The sequence below is a fragment of the Podarcis liolepis genome, assembly GCF_965112155.1.
Source record: "Podarcis liolepis genome assembly, chromosome: 2".
Classification (NCBI taxonomy): Eukaryota; Metazoa; Chordata; class Lepidosauria; order Squamata; family Lacertidae; genus Podarcis; species Podarcis liolepis.
Window position 1 is genome coordinate 114,849,170 of NC_139555.1, and position 22,323 is coordinate 114,871,492.

At 49.0% G+C, this 22,323-nt stretch overlaps 1 protein-coding gene across 5 annotated transcripts in view; it reads right to left on the reverse strand.

Moving 5' to 3' along the window:
* The window catches only part of NOTCH4 (notch receptor 4), a 100,742-nt gene that overhangs the window by 4,094 nt on the left and 74,325 nt on the right, over nucleotides 1-22,323 (reverse strand). For all 5 annotated transcript variants that reach the window (XM_083491053.1, XM_083491054.1, XM_083491052.1 and 2 more), the window contains 18 exons: nucleotides 21,889-22,044; nucleotides 20,843-21,028; nucleotides 19,677-19,784; nucleotides 18,757-18,870; nucleotides 17,336-17,537; nucleotides 15,511-15,656; nucleotides 15,222-15,374; nucleotides 14,370-14,518; nucleotides 13,327-13,411; nucleotides 10,411-10,644; nucleotides 9,219-9,331; nucleotides 7,630-8,048; nucleotides 5,722-6,051; nucleotides 4,745-4,908; nucleotides 3,570-3,792; nucleotides 2,202-2,292; nucleotides 1,572-1,701; nucleotides 649-890 (listed from right to left, as the gene is read on the reverse strand). In XM_083491053.1, the coding sequence (XP_083347179.1) occupies nucleotides 649-890; nucleotides 1,572-1,701; nucleotides 2,202-2,292; nucleotides 3,570-3,792; nucleotides 4,745-4,908; nucleotides 5,722-6,051; nucleotides 7,630-8,048; nucleotides 9,219-9,331; nucleotides 10,411-10,644; nucleotides 13,327-13,411; nucleotides 14,370-14,518; nucleotides 15,222-15,374; nucleotides 15,511-15,656; nucleotides 17,336-17,537; nucleotides 18,757-18,870; nucleotides 19,677-19,784; nucleotides 20,843-21,028; nucleotides 21,889-22,044 (3,245 nt within the window). The remainder of the gene's footprint in view (nucleotides 1-648; nucleotides 891-1,571; nucleotides 1,702-2,201; nucleotides 2,293-3,569; nucleotides 3,793-4,744; nucleotides 4,909-5,721; nucleotides 6,052-7,629; nucleotides 8,049-9,218; nucleotides 9,332-10,410; nucleotides 10,645-13,326; nucleotides 13,412-14,369; nucleotides 14,519-15,221; nucleotides 15,375-15,510; nucleotides 15,657-17,335; nucleotides 17,538-18,756; nucleotides 18,871-19,676; nucleotides 19,785-20,842; nucleotides 21,029-21,888; nucleotides 22,045-22,323) is intronic.

A 22,323-nucleotide genomic window follows, 5' to 3' on the forward strand; every position in this document is an offset into this window, starting at 1 on the left:
CCCAGTCTTCTCCCTCTGACCACTCACTGTTGTCCCACCACCACTCCCCGGGCTCTCAGCCTTCTTCCTTTGGGGGTTCCCCAGCTGGTTCCTCCCACTGTTCCTCTGCGTCCAATGACGCCCACCTAGTCTGGCATCCTGTTCTCCCAGTGGCCAACCAGATGCGCCCCCAAGAAGCCCGAGAGAAGGACCCAAGTGCACCCACCTCCCCAATTGCGATTCCCAGCGAGTGCTCTTCAGAGGCATATATTGCCTCTGATAGTGGAGAGAGAAGAAGAGTTTGGATTTGGATTTGATATCCCGCTTTATCACTACCCAAAGGAGTCTCAAAGCGGCTAACAATCTCCTTTCCCTTCCTCCCCCACAACAAACACTCTGTGAGGTAAGTGGGGCTGAGATACTTCAAAGAAGTGTGACTGGCCCAAGGTCACCCAGCAGCTGCATGTGGAGGAGCAGGGAATCGAACCCGGTTCACCAGATTACGAGTCTACTGCTCTTAACCACTGCACCACACTGGGAGAGAACATGGTCATTGTGACCAGTATGATAGCCTTGTCCTCTGTGTTCAAAGAGTCTTGTTTGTATGGAGAAGGCCTTCTGGGAGTGTGATGTCATTTCACCCTTGCACCTCCATTTTATTTTAGTCACCTGGAATACACCCAGCGCATCGGCCGCGATGGCACTGTGCAAGGGGCTCCGTCCCCACTGGTCGCGGGCATTGACGTCAGCGCCAGAGGCCAGAAGCCTGCGGGCGGCATCAGCACGGGAGAATCGAGCTGCCAAGTGAAGGGGCGTCTCTCCAGGGCTTCCCTTCTGCCCCTCTGCCCAGGATCCCTCCAGGTCCAATCCAGGAGAATGGGCCAAGGGCATCATGGGGGTCAGGCCACAAACTGGAGGGATAAAATAAGGGCATTTCATGAAGGTCAGACTTGTAACTAGGGATGTCCGTCCGTTTCGGTTTCCCTCTGCCTCTCATTTTCCCAATCTTGAGTTCCGTTCCCCAGATTCCCTCATCAGTTTGTCAGCGTAATTATTTATCTATTTTTGGGTTTATTGGTAAGATTTCTATTTTTAAAAATCTCAATACGATAATGAATCAAGAAGAAGAAAGGAAAGAGAGAGAGAGAAAAGAACGAGAAAAGGAAAAGCAGCATTAGAGAAAAACTAAAAAGGCTTCTGGTTTTCCATCTGCCGGTTACATTAAAAAAAGAAATTATTTAAGACTTTCAGTCCATGTCTTCTCCATTTTCAGTTAAACAATATTTCTTTTAAGTCATTTTTTTTAAAGGAGAAAAGCCCCCTCATGAAAAATTGTTAGCCTTTTAGTGCAAATTTCTCCCATCATACACATTTATGTGTGCAATTTTGGCAAATATACACGAGTTTGCAAGGCAATCTTTCCTAGTATTATTATTATGTAATTCATTATGATATAATATTATATTTATCTTGCCCTCCTCCCTGGTTCAGACCAGCCCTATGGGCAGTATCTCTCCTTATTCCATCCAGTCCAGGGGCAGGACTTTCTGCCTTGTTGACGGCTTCCCTTGAAGGCCTGCGTCCCTCTCTACCTGGCTTTTGAGTCTTGACGGCCTTCGGCTTGGGGTCCTTCTCCTGGCCTGAGGTCGGTGTGCTGCACTGCACCTGCTTCTTTGGCCTAGACTGGCCTCGGTCCGGGATCGAGACGGCATCTGCATCACCCTGTACCAAAGAGGCTATAAAAAGTTTGCTCTGTCCCTGCTGGTGGAACGGGACCAACAACAATGGGCACTGCTGCGACTGTGAATGTCTCCCCTCTGCCACCCTCTGCACCCTGCCTGTCACCCATCCTCCCTGCTTACCTGGCAGTGTGATGGGAACAAATGTGACCCTTCTCTGTCCCTTCGTGGGGGGAAATAAAGTAAAAGGGGACATATTCATCCCCACCACTTTCTCTATGGCCCAACTATGGTGCCACACTTGAAGAAGAAGAGTTTGGATCTGATATCCCGCTTTATCACTACCCTAAGGAGTCTCAAAGCGGCTAACATTCTCCTTTCCCTTCCTCCCCCACAACAAACATTCTGTGAGGTTCTCTGTAATATATTGATTTATTTTTTAAAGCTATTATGATGGCCCTGGCCTTGCCTGTAGGGCTCTGGACATACACTCTGCCATCCAAATCCTAGCAGCAGCACTGCCTCCCCATCCGGACCAAATACCTCCATATCTGCATAGTTCAGAGGTCCATCGAAGTGGGGGCTGGAGCACATGTCGGGGTCATCTACAAATTCAGCACTCGGCTTCATTGGTCTGCATCGTGGGGAGAGGGGGAAAGAAATGGAGAGGAATAAGGAGAGATCCCAGGCTGTGGCTGCTGTTATGAGTCTGCGGTGTTAATCCCCGGGTTCCAGCAAGTGCTAAAATCAAATGAAGGCTTCTAATATTTGAAATAGCCTGTCTAGCTCCCTGGTGAGGTGTAAAGAGGACAAAGGAAAGGGGGCTGTAAGAGACAGCAAATGCCCTCCCTCAACTCACAGAAAGGGAGAAGGAGAAAAAAGGCAAAAAAGAATTGGAGAGCAGCGATGTGACCTAGAGGTAAAGCAGCAGACTGGAGAGTTAGAGCAATGTTTGAGAACAATATTTGATTTCTGTTTGACTCCACAGCTGCGGCAATGGGAAGAGCAAGACCCTTTTGGGATGTCAATGCAGTGAACCCCTCCATTGCAAGCTCAGGTTTCATATTCAATGGTACCTCGAAAGTCGAACGGAATCCGTTCCGGAAGTCTGTTCGACTTCCAAAATGTTCGGAAACCAAAGCGCAGCTTCCGATTGGCTGCAGGAAGCTCCTGCAGCCAATCAGAAGCTGTGGAGGACATTTGGGTTCCAAAGAACGTTCACAAACTGGAACACTCACTTCCGGGTTTGCGGCGTTCGGGAGCCAAAACGTTCGACTGCCTCTGGAAACAAACCATCTATCATAAAGACATCACAGTCTCTGCTGTGCCTCATTTTCCAAAAGGAAACACATACCCTGAGGAAGCACCTGGAACCCCTGGAATTGTGCGCCGCTCACAGATCGGGGGGCATGCGGACGTGTAACACTATTTTGCAGGCAGCATTCAATGTCACATACTGGCAAATTCAGGCGGCGTAATGAGAATCGATTGAGAGGTCTTATGCAACAAGCCCTCTTTCCCCAAAACATTGGCAGACTTTGGGGGTCTCAAATATCAGCAGTGGCCTCCCCACAGCCTCTCACCTTTCATTCTACATCAAGGTTATGATGCCTCGAGACTCTGCGCCCAGTGTGACAGAAGCAGTTGTGCTTCCTAAATTTGCCTCTGCCCGAAAAGGATAATGCACTGGAAAATGAGGTTTGGGGGGCGGAATGGCTTGTTGCAGCGTCGTCTAATCGCCCCTTGAGCAAATATAATCCTTAAGCAAATCAGGATGCTCTGTTTATCTTTGCCTTTGGCTCAACTACCTCTCAGCCTCCCTGCTTTCCGCCCAATGGCAACCAGCCGCCACTGAAGCAAATAAGTACCCAAATCATCCTCATTGTTTGGTGCCAAGCCTTTCATACTTACTTGAGCCCAATGGCGTCCTCTCCCACCGGGTCCCGGCGGCACCGTCGCTTCTTGGCCTGGTGTGGAGCAAATCCAGGGGGGAACCAGAGAGAGCCATGTTCGCGCCTCTGGGGCCGGCGGATCCTCCAGACTCCGAGGAAGACAGCCAACGCTATGACCACAACGGCAGCACCAACGCCGTATATGAGAGGCCCCGAGAAATGGGAAACGGAGGCCTGGGGATCTGGTGGTGGGGAGGAGAGAGAATGTGAAACAGGAGCCCCCCTCACCAAATCCCACCTGCGCTACCGATTTATATCAGTTCCATACCAGTTTCCTAAGCACGGCTTCCTTCTAAATAATTATGGGAATTGTGGTTTGGCAAGAATTATCTGGTAAAGATCCATTGGTATTTGACCTGTAAAGAGCAACTGGGGTGGGGTGGGGAGAGAAATAGCAGGCCAGAGGTGGGGTTTCCAGCAGAAAATGGCGGGAGGGCCCTGATCTGGAGTGGGAGCACATTCTGAATCAAACTACCCCCTTAGCTAACTTTTTCTGCAAAATAGAACTGGAGTTTTTGTGGCTATCCTTTGGGTAAGGGGCAAGGGGGCCTCTTCCCTCCCCCCTGATATGCCATAATTTCCAGATTCCCTGCTTGCTTTGCCTCTAAAAAGAAAAAAGAGTAAAGTCGCATCCACAAAACAGACTTAAAACATTATCACACACTCTAAACGTTAGGAAGAACTTGTTTCCTTTTGGTGATATCTTTATTGAAAGTTCAAAAATGCATAACTATGTGAGATGCAAACAAAAAGAGAAAAATAAAAAGAGAAACTCAATGGGCGACCTGGGGTCAGGCGTTGTCCCTCGGCCTGGCCTACCACACAGGGTTCGTGTGAGGATGAAAACAGGCAGGAGGAGAACCGTGTATCCCATATTGATCTCCATCAAGGAAAAGTATGAAGTGAAACTCCACTCTGTTCTGATCAGACAGGAAGGCTCTCTTTTCCCTTCCAGCCTTTCTCAACCTGTGGGTCCCCAGATGCTGCTGAACTGCAACTCCCATCACCCCTAGCTAGCAAGGCCAGAGCTAAGGGATGATGGGAGTTGTAGTCCAACAACATCTGGGGACCCACAGGTTGAGAACCGCTGCTTGAAACTCTAAGGAATTCGGGCCTAGCGTGTCTGCTACCTACCATTTCCCGCAGACTCGACCCAGGCAGCTACCACTGGGTATGGCACCAGGGACTCGAGGCTTCCTTTGGCTGATAAGGCCGCCAAGAAATTCAGGACACTTTGGGGGGATGTGAAGCACTGCCCTGAGCACTGGCTCCCATCCACGGCCAAGAAGATGGTAAATCTGCAACAAATGACAAGAAAGCCAAAAATAAATAAATGCAAAGTAAAATAAATACGAAATAGTTGAGCAACCCTTCTTCCCAGGGACCTCGAAACTGCAGGTCTGTGAGGTACACACTTGCCTTTCCTCTGCTCTTTCCAGGCATGGCCCGCGATTTAAAGCTCTGCGTCCTGTTTTTTGCCCTGGGGTTTCCCCCACAAAAAGTTGTGCTTTGGAGCTGAATCAGAACAAACATCCATCCATAGAAAACTCTAATTGATGATTGCTCCGATTCAACTTCAAAGAGTGGGTTTTTGTAGGGAAAGCTCAAGGAGGAAAAAACATGCTTAGAAACACAAAGCATTAAAAGGCAGACCTGTGCCTTGAAAGACAGGGAAAATGATAGATAATGAACTGAAAAAAAAATATTGAAAACTTTCCCTAAGAAACCAGAAGCTTTTCTTTTAGGTATCATAGGACCAGAGATCCCGAAACTATTTATGTACGCAACCACAGCTGTGCAGATTCTGTTAGCCCAGAAATAGAAAGATGGTAGAACTCCGACCAAAGAAGAGTGGCAGACAAAATTGATGAACTATGCTGAGATGGCAAAAACTTTCTCAATCTTCTTCATTCTGGAGGTCTGTTCTTAACCTGAAACTGTTCTTAACCCGCGGTACTATTTCTGGGTTAGCGGAGTCTGTAACCTAAAGCGTCTGTAACCTGAAGCGTCTGTAACCTGAGGTACCACTGTAATTAGAAATCAGGAAGAAGAGGTCTGGCATGGTGTGGAATGATTGGTGCAGACAGAGAGAAAGGGAGGCTCTCTCTTACCCAACAGTCTCCTCCAAAGTCTCAGGTTGAACCTCCGTCCAGTTGCTCCTGCTCCCAAGTAGCTCCTTTCCCGTGTAGGGGTAAATCCTCTCCCTGCCCTGGGAATCTTGCTGAACTTGCAGCGCCGTCCTCACAGTGACCGCCAGAGAATACAGGAAATGGGGAAGGTCCTTGCGGGGAAGCAGGACAGCCAGGCCCAAGGCGGAGTTCCCGAGTGAGTCAGGATGAGACCGACAATCTCCCCCATCCCAGCCACATGAGGCCTCATTGCATCCTCTGTCGCAGTGCCCGTCTGAAGCGTGGTCCTGACAATATTGCTCATAGAAAGGACTGAGGAGGAAAAGTTCGTCGTGTGAGGAATATCATGGGGAAAGTGGGTGCATAAAACATTTTCTCACCTATACCACTAAACCTTGATTGGGATGGGAAGATCTGCTAGTCCCTCACTTTTCTACATTTTGTAGCCATTTGTGGAATTTTTTAAAAAACAGAACCTCGTGAACGTTCAAAATAGAACCCCCAGGTTCAAGGGAAGTCTACCTCTGAATATCAACTGATGGGGACAAGCAAGAGAAGAACACTTGTCTGTTTCAGTTTTTGGCTTGTAAGCTTCTCATGAAGGAACCATCTTGGTGGGCACTTTTGTAAACAAACAGTAGGGAAACCAGCTCCATATTGTCCCTACGTCCGGCTCGTGGGCTTCCCAAGAGGCACCTGGGTCGCCACTGTGATAAACAGGACGCTGGACCAGATGGGCCTTTGGTTTCGTTCAGCCGGGTCCTTCTTAGATTTTTAAGAACAGGCAAGAAAGTGCCTGGCTCTGTTTTGCCAGGAGAGAGAAATTGGCACCCTGCCACCCTCAGATCCATTTCTATGTGTGCCTTGAGGCACACACGCCACATGCTAAGTGCACAGGGACACAGGAAGCTGCCTTAAACCAAGTCAAGCCATGGCTACATCTAGCACAGTACTGTCTACACTGTCAGGGAGTGGCTCTCTACGGTGTCCACAGCAGCTGGAGATGCTCTCCCTTCCACTGACAGAAGCAGCAATGCTTCTGAAAGCCAAGTTGCTGGAAACCACAGAACCCGGAGAGGTATGAAAGGGGCAGAGGAGAAGTTAAGCTTCGTGCAGGGTCAGTCTCCGATTGCTTGGGGGAAACCCTGGAGAGGAGGGCAGCTGTGGTGAGGGAGCGGGGGACCTTCAGTCTCAGCAATTGCTTCATGGGGGCAAGAAGAAGAAGAAGAAGAAGAAGAAGAAGAAGAAGAAGAAGAAGAAGAAGAGGAGGAGGAGGAGGAGGAGTTTGGATTTGATATCCCACTTTATCACTACCCGAAGGAGTCTCAAAGCGGCTAACATTCTCCTTTCCCTTCCTCCCCACAACAAACACTCTGTGAGGTGAGTGGGGCTGAGAGACTTCAGAGAAGTGTGACTAGCCCAAGGGTACCTAGTAGCTGCATGTGGAGGAGCAGGGAAGGGAACCCGGTTCACCAGATTACGAGACTACCGCTCTTAACCACTACACCACAGTGCCTCACACCTGCTGGAGATGGGTTGCTGTGCTCATTAGGCCTGATACTCCTGTGGAGACCCCATTTTTGCTAATAGAGGGTTAACTTCAACTTGCACAGTGTGATTTACTGCTGGCTCGCTCCTGTCATCAGCCCCCACCCTCATCCCAGCTGAGACTCAGGTGGAAGGCAAATCTGCCAGCCAGGGCCACCCCATGGAACCACTACTAAGTAAGATACCAGCCTCCACTGGTGCCCACAGCAGTTTCTCCAGCCTGCAAACAAGTCCATCAGCCCTAAGAGGCTGGCCGCCTCTGTCCTACTCGGCCAATGCTAGACCCTGCTTCCCACCCCACAGACTCCCCCCCATTTGCCACACCCCTTGGCAGTGACCCACTTGCAAGGCTTCCATGGGGCACAGTCGAATCCGTCATACAGGCATTCCTCGCTATGGCAGCGGCGCTCACAAACCCCGTCCCGGAAAGCCGACTGGCACAACTCCTGCTTTGGGCAGGACCTCCAAGGATCAAGCACCCCCAGGGAACAGTCACCGCCATCCCAGTTGGTCTCGGGGGAGCTGCAGGCCCGGTCACAGCGCTGGTCTCCTGCCACCAGCCGGCACTCGGAGCTCATGGTGGCCTTGGTGGTGGGACAGGAACCCGAGGAGCAGGGGGGGAGGTGGCAGTCATGTCCAGAGAACCCTTCCACACACAGGCACCAAAGTCCGGACGGGTGGGCGATGCAAACTCCCCCGTTGTGGCAGTGGAGCGATCCACAAGGAGGGGCTCGCAGCTCACAGGTGGTTCCATCATAACCCTAGATAGTGATGAGTGGGGAAGTAAAGGTCATTAAAAAAAACTTCCACAGTCTACTTTTATTTGAGCCTGGAAACAAGATGGGACATTTAGAATTAATTAGCACTGCCAAGGCTTTTTTTCCAGCTAGAACTCAGTTCCGGCACCTCTCAGAGCAGAGGGCCTTCTCGGTAGTGGCGCCCGCCCTGTGGAACGCCCTCCCATCAGATGTCAAGGAAATAAACAACTATCTGACTTTTAGAAGACATCTGAAGGCAACCCTGTTTAGGAAAGTTTCTAATGACTGATGTTTCAATGTATTTTTAATATTTTGTTGGAAGCCGCCCAGGGTGGCTGGGGGAAACCCAATTGCCTTCTCATTCTGGCCCGTGGACGGTTCGGGAATCAGTGTGTTTTTACATGAGTAGAATGTGTCCGTTTATTTAAAATGCATCTCTGGGTTATTTGTGGGGCACGGGAATTCGTTCATTCCCCCCCCCCCCAAATTGTCCAGCCCACCACATGGTCTGAGAGACAGTGGACCGACCCACAGCTGAAAAAGGATGCTGACCCCTGGTCAATAGGCGTGTTGCGCATCGGAAAAGGGTAAGTCTAGATTTTTTACATTTTCTTTTTTTGACGGAGTGGGTGGGGAAGGAATGCAGCCTGCATTTTGATAGCAGTGACATAATGGAGACTAGGCATACATGACGGGTGCCAGTCACACAACAACAACATGCCCTCTTTGGGAAGTGTTCTTGCACTGAACAGATTGCCTGATCGGCCATAAGGCAGGGTGCTGTGGCTGCAGGGTCCAGCAACAGTTATCAGCTGCGATAACTTGAAATTGTTTTTAGGTTAGAGGCTATGATTTATGTGCATGCTTAAGACCTGGTATTGGAGATGTCAAAAATCTGTCCATTCTGCTTTTCCAAGATTCTCATTTTTCCAAATCTGAAAGCCTGTCCTCCACATTTTTTTTAAATTCTCCTGAAAATTCATCTGCATTTGGACCTGATTTTTTCCTAATTATTATTATTATTTTGTATGCAGTTTTGACTAACGATCACTTTATAGGCGTAAACAGAATTGTATCCCTGCCTCCATCCCTACATTGAGCACACCCACTTTAGAATTTGAACAACTCTCCTCCCCCCACAGACTGGCTGCGAATCATCAGCCCCATTCATACCTGTGGACAGTGGCAGGTGAATTCAAGAGGGTTACCCGGCACCACGCTGCAGCTTCCCCCATTGAGGCAGGGATTTGACTGACAACTATCAATCAAAGATTCACAAAGAATACCTGTGGACGGGGGTGGAGGGGAAAAAGAATATATATATGGGTGTTTTATTTTGTTATTACTGAAATTTTCCTTCCGTATGTAATCCACCTCAGATCCTTACTCTTCATGGAAAAAACTGAAAACATTTTTTTTTTAAATTGCATTTTTGATTTAGCTGATGTTTTTAGAGGGGTGGGTTATAAATGTCTTGTCCTTGTATGTTTATTTTACATAAACAAATGAATTAAAAACATAAACATATAACCCCCTTTGACTTCCCTCCCCCATTGTGGAACTTAATATAATGAGTTGCCAGCGACTGGACCTAATGGATAGGAGTACCTTTACCTTTAGTTTAAGTTAGCAAAAATGTATAAGACAAGTGCAAATATCTGTTGGAAATGTAACGGAAAAGAAGGCACATTTTACCATATGTGGGGGATGTGTAAGATAATAAAAGCATTCTGGGAAATGATATGTAATGAATTGGAAAAAAAAGGTTAAAATAACTTTTATTTAAAAAAACCAGAAGCTTTTTTTATTTGGAATTGTAGGTACCGGGATCCCAAAAGAGCAGAAAGACTTTTCATGTATGGAATGACAGCCGCACAGATGTTCCTAGCCCAGAGATAGAAAGAAGACAAAGTCCCTACCAGAGAGGAATGGCAAACTAAGCTGTTGGATTATGCTGAAATGGCAAAACTGACCAGAAAGCTCAGGAAGACCAAAACTTCAATAAATAATGGGAAACATTTATAATTTACTTGAGATACCTCTGTAAGCGGATGAAAACAATAGCAGGATTGCAATAACACTTGTAATGTAGAAAATATTATGGACAAAATGGAGAGACATAAAATTTGGATGAGGAAATAATATGCAGTTGAAAAGATTTATAATAGGACCCGTGGATAGGAAGGTGGGAACTCTAGAGATTCAGAGAAATCTCTAAATATGGATATGTATTTTGTATTGTTATAACTCTACTTGTAAAATCAAATAAAAATTATTGTTTAAAAAAGTTCCTCACATACACACATTAAACAGACAAAAGAAAAAATGAACTGGTTAAGCTGCGTTCATAACAGCAAACGCTTACCTGTATATCCTGATAGGCACAAACATCGGAAGCCATCTTCATTGGAGTGGCAGCGATGGGCACCAGGCCGGTGGCATGGCTGAGAGAAGCAGGCGTCCACCACCCCCTGGCACCTCTCGCCAACGTACCCGGCTGGGCAGATGCAAGAAAATCCTTCGGCTTGAGCCTGGCAGGTCCCCCCGTGGTAGCAACGGGGGCCAGGAAGGGAACAGGGGTCCAAATCACATTTGGGGCCTGTGGGAGATAGAAAAGACAACATTTCAGGTTGGAGGGCGGCAGATGGAAACCGCCCTCTGATATTTGAATGAAGGGCGGTATATAAATTTAATAAATAAATGCAGCCCGGACACCGAGGTCCTCCTCCGAGGGCCTTCTGCCAGTTCCCTCACTGCAAGAAGCAAGCTTACAGGGAACGAGGCAGAGGGCCTTCTCAGCAGTGGCGCCCGCCCTGTGGAACGCCCTCCCATCAGATGTCAAGGAAATAAACAACTATCTGACTTAGAATACATCTGAAGACTTTAGGAAATTTTTTAATGTCTGATGTTTTATTGAAATTTTAATACAGTGGTGCCCCACAAGACGGAAAACCCGCTAGACGAAAGGGTTTTCCGTTTTGGAGGTGCTTCGCAAAACGAATCTCCTATGGGCTTGCTTCGCAAGACGACAATGTCTTGTGAGTTCCTGCGGGTTTTTTCCCCTTCCCCCCTCTTTTTCTAAGCCGCTAAGCCGCTTATCAGTTGATCCGATAAGCTGATAAGACGCTAAAAGCCGCTAATAGCGCTAATCCGCTAATCCGTCAATGGGCTTGCTTCGCAAGACAAAAAATCCGCTAGACGAAGAGAATCACAGAACGGATTCTTTTCGTCTTCCGAGGCACCACTGTATTTTGTTGAAAGCCTCCCAGAGTGACTGGGGAAACCCAGCCAGATGGGTGGGGTATAAATAATAAAAATTATTATTATTATCAATTGCACATACATACATAAGTATTGGAGCAGCCTGATGCCATGATGCCAAACACTTTAATTCTGAGAACCACAGCCTGTCAGATTTAGCAGAGATGGAGAAATTCTGGTTGTACGCACTGAACACACGGACATCGCAAGGGCTTCAGAGAACGAAGCCTCTCTGAGCCTCCTTTCCTCAGAGCTCATCGGAAACAGCACCAGTTTTTATCAGAGCAACTGATGAATGAGGAAGCCTCACTGTTTTCCTGTCAGAATGCAAGGTTTCTGTTTTGTCAGTCACTGTAACATCTGCATCTAATGGGTTCCTTGCGATGGGCAGTGGAGGCTGGTCTGTTGGGGCAGGTGGGGGCACTGCCCCACCAATCTCACTTCCGCGCTAGAGAGTGGTTCTGAATGTCAGCTTAGTCTCAAGGTTGTCCCTGTAGGACTCAGCAGAGGAGAGGATGGGGACAGAACAGAAATTAGGTAGCTCTGTCTGTCTGTCATTGGCTCCCTGCGTTCCACCCCACCATATGCACACCTGGGATACTGTCAGTACACCCAGTACTGTCAGCGACTGGGCTCAATAACTGGTCCTGCCCCGACTGGGCTAGGCGACGGGAGCACTTTCAGAGACCTTCCAATCCTGGAAAGCAGGTCTCAGTGCCCTGGACCGACAACTGTGTATTGTGAGCACCAGACTCAGCAGAGTATAAATAACATGGAAGCTAGCTGTGAAGCATAACTTCTTTTATTTCTAATAGCTACTACAAACTAACGAACTACTGGCTTGCATGAGTATTACATCTCCCACTCAGCCATCTAGTCACTACATACCGTATTTTTCGCTCTATAGGATGCACTTTTCCCCCTCCAAAAATTAAGGGGAAATGTGTGTGCGTCCTATCAAGTGAATGCAGGATCCTTGGCTTCAGTGATAGCAAAGCAAAGCCTCCGAAGCACAGAGGGAGCGCTCCCTCTGCGCTCCGGAGGCTTCAGGTTCCTTTTGTTGAAGCCGGGAGAGCAAGACTCTCCTGGCTTCAGCAGAGAGGGAGAGCTGCGCTGCGTCCCTTCAGCCAAGCGGGAGGAGAAATGGAAGGAGGATAATTTTTTTTCTTGTTCTCCCCCTCTAAAACAAGGTGCGTCCTATGGTCGGGTGCGTCCTATAGAGCGAAAAAAATATGGTAGATAAGACTCTCTCCACACACAGAGTCAGGCAGGCAGGCAGGCAGGAGCGGAAGAGTAGAAGAGCAGTTTCTGCCCCCTCCTTTCTCAAAACATCAGATCAGGAGATTTGCGCAATGGGAGGGGATGAAAATATCAACAAATACTGTGTCCAGCTCTGTGTGCCACAATTTAAGAAGGACCTGGTCAAGCTGGAAGGTGTGCAGAGGAGGGCAACCAAGGTGATCAAGAGTCTGGAAACCAAGCCTGATGAGGAACGGTTGAGGGAATTGGGTATGTTTAGCCTGGGAAAGAGGAGACGGAGAGGAGCTAGGATAGGCACCCTTGCAAAACCTAAAGGGGTGTCACATGAAGCCGCCCAGAGTGGCTGGGGAAACTCAGCCAGATGGACGGGGTATTAACAACAACAACAACAACAACAACATGGAGCAAGCTTGATTTCTCCTGCTCCAAAAGAGAAGACCTGAACCAATGGACTGAACTTACAAGGAAGGAAATTCTGACTAGACATCAGGAAGAGCTTTCTGGCAGTAAGAGTTGTTCAACAGTGGGACATTCTCCCTTGGGAGGTGGTGGACTCTCTTTCCTTGGAGGCTTTTAAGCAGAGGCTGGATGGCCCTGTTATGGGTGCTTTAGCTAAGATTCCTGCATTGCAGGCAGTTGGACTAGACGACCTTTGGGGTCCAACTTTACAGATCTATGATTCTCTAAGTCCCAATGGGCACCAGCTTCCACTGGTCTTGTGTACTTTTTCTGCCCAAGGTTAAACTCTGCTCCCACTTACCTTTGGTCCCCGGAGGGCACAAGCAGCGGAACCCATCTTGTGTCCTGGTACAGGTTCCCCCATTCAGACACTTCTTCGGTAGGCACTGCAATTGGAAAGATCCCGAGGCAATTCATGACAACTATATTTGAAGCAGGAAAAGTCGCAAAGAACATTTCCTCCCCTCCAGTGTGGTGTAGTGGTTAAGAGAGGTAGACTCGTAATCTGGTGAACTGGGTTCGCTTCCCCGCTCCTCCACATGCAGCTGCTGGGTGACCTTGGGCTAGTCACACTTCTCTGGAGTTTCTCAGCCCCACTCACCTCACAGAGTGTTTGTTTTGGGAGAGGAAGGGAAAGGAGAATGTTAGCCGCTTTGAAACTCCTTCGGGTAGTGATAAAGCGGGATATCAAATCCAAACTCTTCTTCTACCTCCATTTCCACACCACTGCTTATTGAGTGCTCACCCCGATTTGTTGAAACAAACTTCACAGGGAAGTTAGACTATCTCAGTTGGTTTTGGAGCATTCGTTCTGATTGGTTTGAAGGGAAGTTAGATGGCGTCATGTCAAGCAAATGTTATCGAGCATTTCCCAGTGCATCTTCCCATCACTTACTGCAAACAGTCTGATTTCAGGGTTTGGGTGGGGAAGCAGGTTTCCTGCATTTGGGCTGTTTACACAGCTTAGTTTGAAAGCACTTCCCCATCCCCACCAACTGAAGAACATTGGAAACTGTAGTTTACCCCTCACAGAGTTGCAAGCTATAGTTCCTGCAAGAACAGGAGGCTAGACTGTGACGGGCATCATCTTATGTCCTCAACAGAAGTGATGGGCAAATGCATGGCAGAAGATGGGAAAACACTGGATGGAAGCAAGCAAGCTCGTCTAACCTCCCCACAAACAAATCAGAACAAACGCTCAATAAGCAGCTGACATCACTGAGCCTCCCTACAAACTTTGTGGAGGCAGATTGGGATGGATGCTGAATAAGCAGCTTGTCTGGAAGCGACCTTTGCTAGCACTACTGTTGGGGAGTTCTTCAAACCCAGGAGGCAGTTGCTCACCTGACAACCGTGATCTCCAGCTTGATCAGTACAATTGTCGCCATTCCGGCTTGCCCTCTGCTGGCACTGCGAGCCACCCCAGCCTGGGGGACAGATGCAATAGGGGGCAGATTCCTTTGTTACACACCGGCCTCCGTTTCTGCAGGGATCTGTTGCGGTGGGTGAAGAGAAATAGAGAGGGAGGACAAAGTAGATGGATTTTCCACTTGATAGCAGGCACTGTTGCCAAGCGCTTTGATGAATTTCAACTTCTCTGGCCACGCAATGCAGTAATTTCTGCTGATTTCTGCTGTAGGCCACTTTGACAGATGGCTGGGGCTGCCCACCTCTGAATCACTATGACCCCAGCTGATACCCTCAAAGGCACTCAGTATCAGTGCCAATCAGCTGAGTAGTGCAGACAGTGCGTCTCGCTTTGTCCGCTGTTTGACAGTGGAATTTGCTGCCAAGGAGTGTGGTGGAGTCTCCTTCTTTGGAGGTCTTTAAGCAGAGGCTTGACAACCATATGTCAGGAGTGCTCTGATGGTGTTTCCTGCTTGGCAGGGGGTTGGACTCGATGGCCCTTGTGGTCTCTTCCAACTCTATGATTCTATGATTTGCAGGTGTGGTTTCAGACGCTTCAGGTTACAGACACTTCAGGTTACAGACTCCGCTAACCCAGAACTAGTACCTCGGGTTAAGAACTTTACCTCAGGATGAGAACAGAAATCGTGCGGCGGCAGCGGGAGGCCCCATTAGCTAAAGTGGTACCTCAGGTTAAGAACAGTTTCAGGTTAAGAACGGACCTCCAGAATGAATTAAGTACTTAACTCGAGGTACCACCGTACTGCTGATGAACCTCTACATACTCACTGGGGGAGCAGAAGTCCAAAGCCTCCTGGCACTTAAGTCCTGTGTAACCTTCAGGGCAAAGGCAGCGGAAAGTCCCAGGGCTGTTAAGGCAGGATCCAGAGTTGAGGCAGGGGCTGGAGGTGCATTCATCCACATCTATTTCGCACGTCGAACCTGGGAGGGGTTGGGAAGGGAGCAGAGAGATGGCGGGAGTCGTGGAGGGCTGGGACGAGGCGAGAGGATGGGCCAGGGTTATGGGGAATCATCTGTAATCATCCCGGCTGGGATTTAGGGTTGAGGGACATGTTACCTACGTAACCGGTGGGGCAGATGCAGCTGAAGACCCCTTGGTGACTCAGACACGTGGCCCCCTGGTGGCAGGGGCTGGAAGCACAGGCGTCTACCTCCATGCCACAATCCCGTCCTGTCCAGCCTGGGAGGCAGAGACAGCGTGGCCTGCCAGGAGACAGAGAGATGTGTTGTTAAACTTTTCAACTTTATATAGGGCTTTCTGGCACATCTTCTCCATCAAAACGGCCTCGGCTCAGTATACCTGAAGGAGCGTCTCCACCCCCATTGTTCAGCCAGGACACTGAGGTCCAGTGCCTTCTGGCGGTTCCCTCACTGCCAGAAGTGAGGTTACAGGGAACCAGGCAGAGGGCCTTCTCGGTAGTGGCGCCCGCCCTGTGGAACGCCCTCCCTTCAGATGTGAAGGAAATAAACAACTATCTGACTTTTAGAAGACATCTGAAGGCAGCCCTGTTTAGGGAAATTTTTAATGACTGATGTTTCAATGTATTTTTAATATTTTGTTGGAAGCCGCCCAGAGTGGCTGGGGAAACCCAGCCAGATGGGTGGGGTGTAAATAATAATAATAATAATAATAATAATAATAATAATAATAATAATAAAAAATCACTTTCCTTATCACAAAAAAGTCCAGTAGTGGTGGTTGTGAGGTAATGGGTTTGTCGCACAAGAGCTCCAACTGAACTTCATCTGTGCAATCAGAATTTGAAGAAAATAGCAACGGTTGGGAAGAGCCGCATGCTGCTAGGGCTCATGGAGGAGCAGCGGGAACTGAAACGGCTCAGGACCACAATACCTCAAGGACTGCCTCTCTCCATACGGACTGACTTGAACCCTGCGACCATCCTCAGAGTCCCTTCTTTGTGTGCCTCCTCCATGAGAGGTCTGGAGGGTGGCAACATGAGAACAGGGCCTTTTCTGCGGTGGCTCCATGCCCATGGAATGCTCTCTCCCCCCCCCCCCAGGGAGCTTCTCCCGGTGTCTTCATTATACAGCTTTAGGTGCCAGGTGAAAACATTCCTCTTCAACCAGGCCGTGGGCTGATTGACATTCTATGCCCTTTTAAATGTGTTGTGGGAGGGGGGTATTGGTTTGCTTTTGTTCTTATTTTTATTCTGTGCTTTGTGTTTTCTATACTGTCAATTTATCTTGAGAACTGCCCTGAGATGAAGGGCGGGATACTTATTTAATAAATGATAATAATAAATGGGTGGGGCGGGAGGAAGAAGAAAACGAGAGCTTCCCCTGGTCTGGCCTTCCCTAATCTGGTGCCTGTCAGAGGTTTTGTCTTGTGCCGTTCCCATCAGGTCCAGACAGCGCAGCCCACGCTGGCTGGAGAATGGGGCGAGAACCACAGGCCGAAATAACTGGGAGAGAAGGTCGGGAGAAGGATACCCTAGCCCACGACAGGTTAATAGAGCACTGAAATTGATTAGGCCAGATCCCAAGCACTTTCTGGTCCAGTCAATTCCATTCCTAAGACAAAATCCTCTCCTGGGGGTAATAAAGAGTTCCAGTCCAAAACACTGGGAGGGCACCAAGTTAGGGGAGGATGCTATAGGGCAATACAGAGTCGTGAAATTGAGTGACCCATATCTCAAGTGTAATCAATTTCAAATCTAAGAGAGAAGATCCCTAAAAGAGAGAAGGCTTGCATGTTTTTGGGTGTGTGCATGTGTGTAGAAATCTGAAATTCATTCTCCTGAGTAGCCCTGTTTCAAAACAAATCCTTGGGAACAGGGCTTAAAACCAGTGCTGAGTTAGCGTATACAACATCTGGGAATCATGGCTGACATGCACCCTTCCCCCTGCTTCCCCGTCCATACCCAAATTCTGCCCCTTGGCAGCTGCCCCCATTGAGGCACTGCCAGTTCTGGCAGGGGTCGCTGAGCTCTGTGCAGTGGGGTCCCGTGAAGCCCAAAGAGCAAACGCAGGTAAAGGAGCCCGGTGTGTTCAAGCAGGTTCCATGACCGCAGTGGGCAGCGCGGCAGAGGTCTGCATCTCTCTCGCACTGGTGTCCCTCGAAACCTGCAAGAAAGGGGAGCCTCAACACCGTCATTGGCCTCGAGCCACACGTTCCCTGCTCTCTCTCTCTTACCCACAATTCCACTCTGCCCTCATGTGATGTCATGCAAGTCAGAGGGCTCTGAGGTACAACGCCCCCCCCCCCGAACAAACAGAAGCTTATAGTGTGCTTGCTACAGGTCATGTGACTTCATCGTCGGGCAAATTGGGTCAGCTGCCAGGCCCCAACGGTCTCAGCGGCAGTCAGTGCTAATTTCTGGCTTGAGACCTCAATTAAAAAACGACAACACAAAAACCAGGTCCAACACTTGGAGCTGCAGTAGGCAACTGGCATACCCCGCAAGTGTCCTGGCCAAACTGGGACATCCCATTTTTTTATTGTGAGAGAACGGCGGCCATTTTGGCGTGATTTCCCCTCGAAGAAAGCGCTTTCTTTGGGGTCTTGTTTCCTCCCCACCACCCTTCGCTCTCTTTCTCTCTCTATTCTCTTTCAATAAGATTTATCATTTTCTAATTTTACAAAATTCACACATTATTTATTTATCAAAATACAAACTGTCCATTAGACACCAACTGCTCCCCTTCCACTCCATGGTTCGTTTCAGTTTTCCTTTGCTGCTGCATATTCTAATTGTTCTTTATTATTTCTTTTCCATCCCCCCCAGTTTATTTTAAACTGCTAATCCTGCTAACATTTTGATTTGCTTACAATAATTTTTCGAATTCCTGCATTGCAGAGCGTTGGCCTAGATGGCCCTCAGAGTCTCTTCCAACTGTACGATTCTGTGATTCTATGATCCTATGAAATATTCTACATTTTTTTTCCATCTTAAGGACTTATTCTTCCTGATTTCATATTCTACCAGTTAAACACCACCGTTCTCTCTCAATCCGGGCTCATCACACTTCCGTACGCTACACCAGACTCCCCTGGGAAAACCCACAGTTTACCCCTAGATTGGAGCAAACAGCAGTCAGATTTTCCACAGATTGATGTTTGCTCTGATCTATCACTAAAGAGTGGGTTTTCTGGGGGAAAGCGGTGGGGTAAAACCGCTTGGACATGTTATCTAGATCATGGGGCAAACGGAAAACAGCTCACTTGTGCTTTTTAGGCACAGAACAAGTGTGGATGAGCCCTCTCTCTCTCTCTCTCTCTCTCTCTCTCTCTCTCTCTCACACACACACACACACACACACACACACACACAGAGACAGTTACCTTGAGGGCAGGAGCAATGGAAAATCCCCGCAGAGTTCTGGCACTGGCCCCCATTTTTGCAGGGGGAGCTGGCACAGCTGTCCACCTCCATCTTACACCGGGGTCCCTCAAAACCTAATAAGAGCAGGGCAAAAGGTCAAGGGTCAGTGCATACCAACCAGAAAAGCAATAACTAGGAAATGCTGTTCCATGTACAAAATACACTTAAGAATGCTGAGAGAGCATCAAAACACATACATGTGGGAATGTGCATTTTTAAAATACATTCCCTCCACCAATGACAATATTTAAGCTTAAAGATCCAAAGAGTCTAAAGAGTTTAAACACACGCACACATTTAGGAGAATGATCTTGAAGATGAACTAGAAGATGTTCAAACCTTTACCCACAATTTAATTTAATTGATGTCAAGTTCACATAGCGATTGTGGGAACTCCTTTCAGGCGCAGGTGAAAGATTTTTGAACTAAATATGACAAATGCAGAAACATGGAGGCTGAAACAGAAGAATGAAAAAAGAAGAAATGGAGAGAAATGGAAAGATTGACTCACCCTAGATGGGGATGAATACATTACAGTGGTACCTCGGGTTACATACGCTTCAGGTTACATACGTTTCAGGTTACATACTCCGCTAACCCAGAAATAGTACCTCGGGTTAAGAACTTTACCTCAGGATGAGAACGGAAGTCATGCTCTGGCGGCACAGCGGCAGCAGGAGGGCCACATTAGCTAAAGTGGTGCTTCAGGTTCAGAACAGTTTCAGGTTAAGAACGGACCTCCGGAACGAATTAAGTACTTAACCCGAGGTACCACTGTACTAGGAGCAAGCAGTTGAATGGGAAGGAGGAGGAAGCAGCCACTTCAGAAATCCCCTCCTGGCTTGAGATCTCTGACTCCTCTTTTGCGTTCCTCACTTACCAAGAGGACACTGGCAGACAACTCCATGGCTCTGTTGCAGGCAGGTTCCTCCGTTGAAGCAGCTATCTCGGGAGCATTGTCCCACTTCACACAATGGCCCACTGAAGCCTACATTGGAGAGGAATCAACATGAGAAAGATATTATTAGGGGTAAGAAGGCAGTGTAGTACACTGGTCAGAGCAGGGGTGGGCAATCTCCAGCCCGCATCCAGTCTTGGCTTAGCAAGAGGGTTCAAGTTGGCCCACGAGGTTGTTTTCCCGTGACACCAGCCGGTAGGAAGTAGTAAGGAGTTAAAAAAACTCATTGGCTACGCATGCCTCTTCCCAGTAGGGAAAGTCAAAGCAGAAAGGTTTAAGGCACTTCCCGCACTTGCTAACTGAAGAGTGGGGGCTGGTGGGGCTGTTAAATCCTGCCCAGTTCAGCAGGAATTCATGCAAACCACATCCTGAATCGGGCAGGGGTGTGCATGCTAAAACAAATGTGTTTTGGGTTGTTTTTTACTCCATTTTAGTAGGGGATTCCACACAAACCCCTGCTAAAACTAGGATGGGGAACCAAACCTATTTTTAAAAAAGCAATGCCTTGTAAGGTGCTTTGAAGTCCCGACTATGGGACTTCAAAGCACCTTGCACCTGAACTGATTGTGACATCAGGTGACTGAGAGGTGGGCAGCATGACCCACCTGCCAAACTTAGCCTGCGAGGCTGATCTGATCAGGACAGTCTGACCTGTGGAGCCCCAATAGCTAAATTGGCTGGGGATGATGGATGTTGTAGTCCAACAACACCTGAGGACCCAAGGATGAAAAACACTGTTTTGGTCAGCGACTCCCTTTATCCTTGACCGTCGGCCATGCTGACTGGGGATGATGGGAGTTGTAGTCCAGCAACATCTGGGGGCAATATTGTGCTCTGCGGAGACCCGGAAGTAATGGAACGCGTTACTTCCGGGTTTTGCCACTCGTGCATGAGCAGAAGCGGCAAATCGCAATCCACGCACGTGCAGACGTGGGTTGCGTTCACTTCAGGATGCGAACGGGGCTCAGGATGCGAACCCAAAGAAACTGGAGGGCTGAGTTTCAGGATTTGAACCCAGGACTCCCTGACTCGACTCTCGACAGCCCGACTGCTATACCACCTTTTCTCTTCCCAGCCCTGCTCCTTACCCGAGGGGCAGAGGCATTGGAAGCGTCCCAGCAAATCCAGGCAAGAGGCTCCGTTGTGGCAGGGCTGGCTGAGGCACTCGTTGAGGTTCGCTTCACAGCGAGAGCCCGTGTAGCCCTCGGGGCAGCGGCAGGTAAAAGATCCGGGTGTGTTGTGGCAGCTTCCTCCGTGTTCACAGGGCTCTGCACCTGGACAGGCCGAGAGGAACAGACCGTCACAGACTGACTGGATGTAGAGGGCGCTGGTGGAAGGCACCAGCCAGCCCTAGGGAAGAAGGCTCAGAGCCAGGGGATTGGTGGTGGGACGACGATGAGTGGTGAGAGGGAGAAGGAGCAGACTGGGAGGAGGAGGTATTGGGAGCAGGAGGGGCAACAGGGTTTAGTGAGCAGGAAGAGGCTGTGGCAGACAGCAGTTCAGACTCCGAGGCTGAAAGGGATGGGGGTGGAGTCAAGAGGCTGAGTGAAGGCCGATTGTGGAAGAAGATGGGGAATCTCCCTCCTGCTGCAACCAACTGCCCTCTTCCTGGTCTCCCAGAACAGGCAAAGAAATGAAGAGGGCGGAGCGACAAGAGGCAAGAAGGAGAAACCTTAGGCCTGTGGGTCCCCAGATGTTGTTGAACTACAACTCCCTTCACCCCTAGCTAGCAAGGCCAGAGCTCAGGGATGATGGGAGTTGTAGTCCAAAAACATCTGGGGACACACAGGTTGAGAACTGCTGCCTTAGGCTGCTAGGGAAGGAGTCTTAGAGAGCGGAGGTGCTCACAACTGTCTGTCTCCTTGAGGCAGGACCTCCAGGACAGCTACTGAGATCACCAGGCCAGAAGTTGTGGTTTGTTTTCTTTGTTTCACTGGCCTCGGGTGATTTATTGTTTCATTGCTGACCTGTGCCTGACTCTGACCCTGACACAGATGCAGGGAAGGGGACGTGGCCATCTGCTCACACAGAGTGCTTCCGGACGGTCCTCTTATTCAGCATTCGTTCCCAATCGGGTTCTACTTCTGATCGTGGGCATATTTTTCTCTACCCCAACCTACGCCACCCACTTTACCCATCAGGCACTCGTTGATGTCTTCGTAGCACGTGGGCCCAGCGTAGCCTGGCTGGCAGGTGCAGACGGCATTGCCGGTCCGGAGGTCAGTGTCACAGAACGCATCGGGGTGGCATGGGTTGCTCAGACAGGCATCATGCAGGTGGCAAAGGAGCCCTGTGGGAGGAGATATAGGCGGTTATCAGAACAGCCCTTGATGGAAGCTGGCACGCCCTCAAACTAACACCAGCTCTGCATGCCTCCCTATGGTAACCCCAGCCTACAGCATTTCATAGAATCAAAGTGTTGGAAGGGACCTCGAGGGTCCTCTAGTCCTGTTGTTGCCGTTTAGTTGTGTCCGACTCTTCATGACCCCATGGACCAGAGCATGCCAGGCACTTCTGACTTCCACTGCCTCCCGCAGTTTGGTCAAACACATGTTCGTAGCTTCGAGAA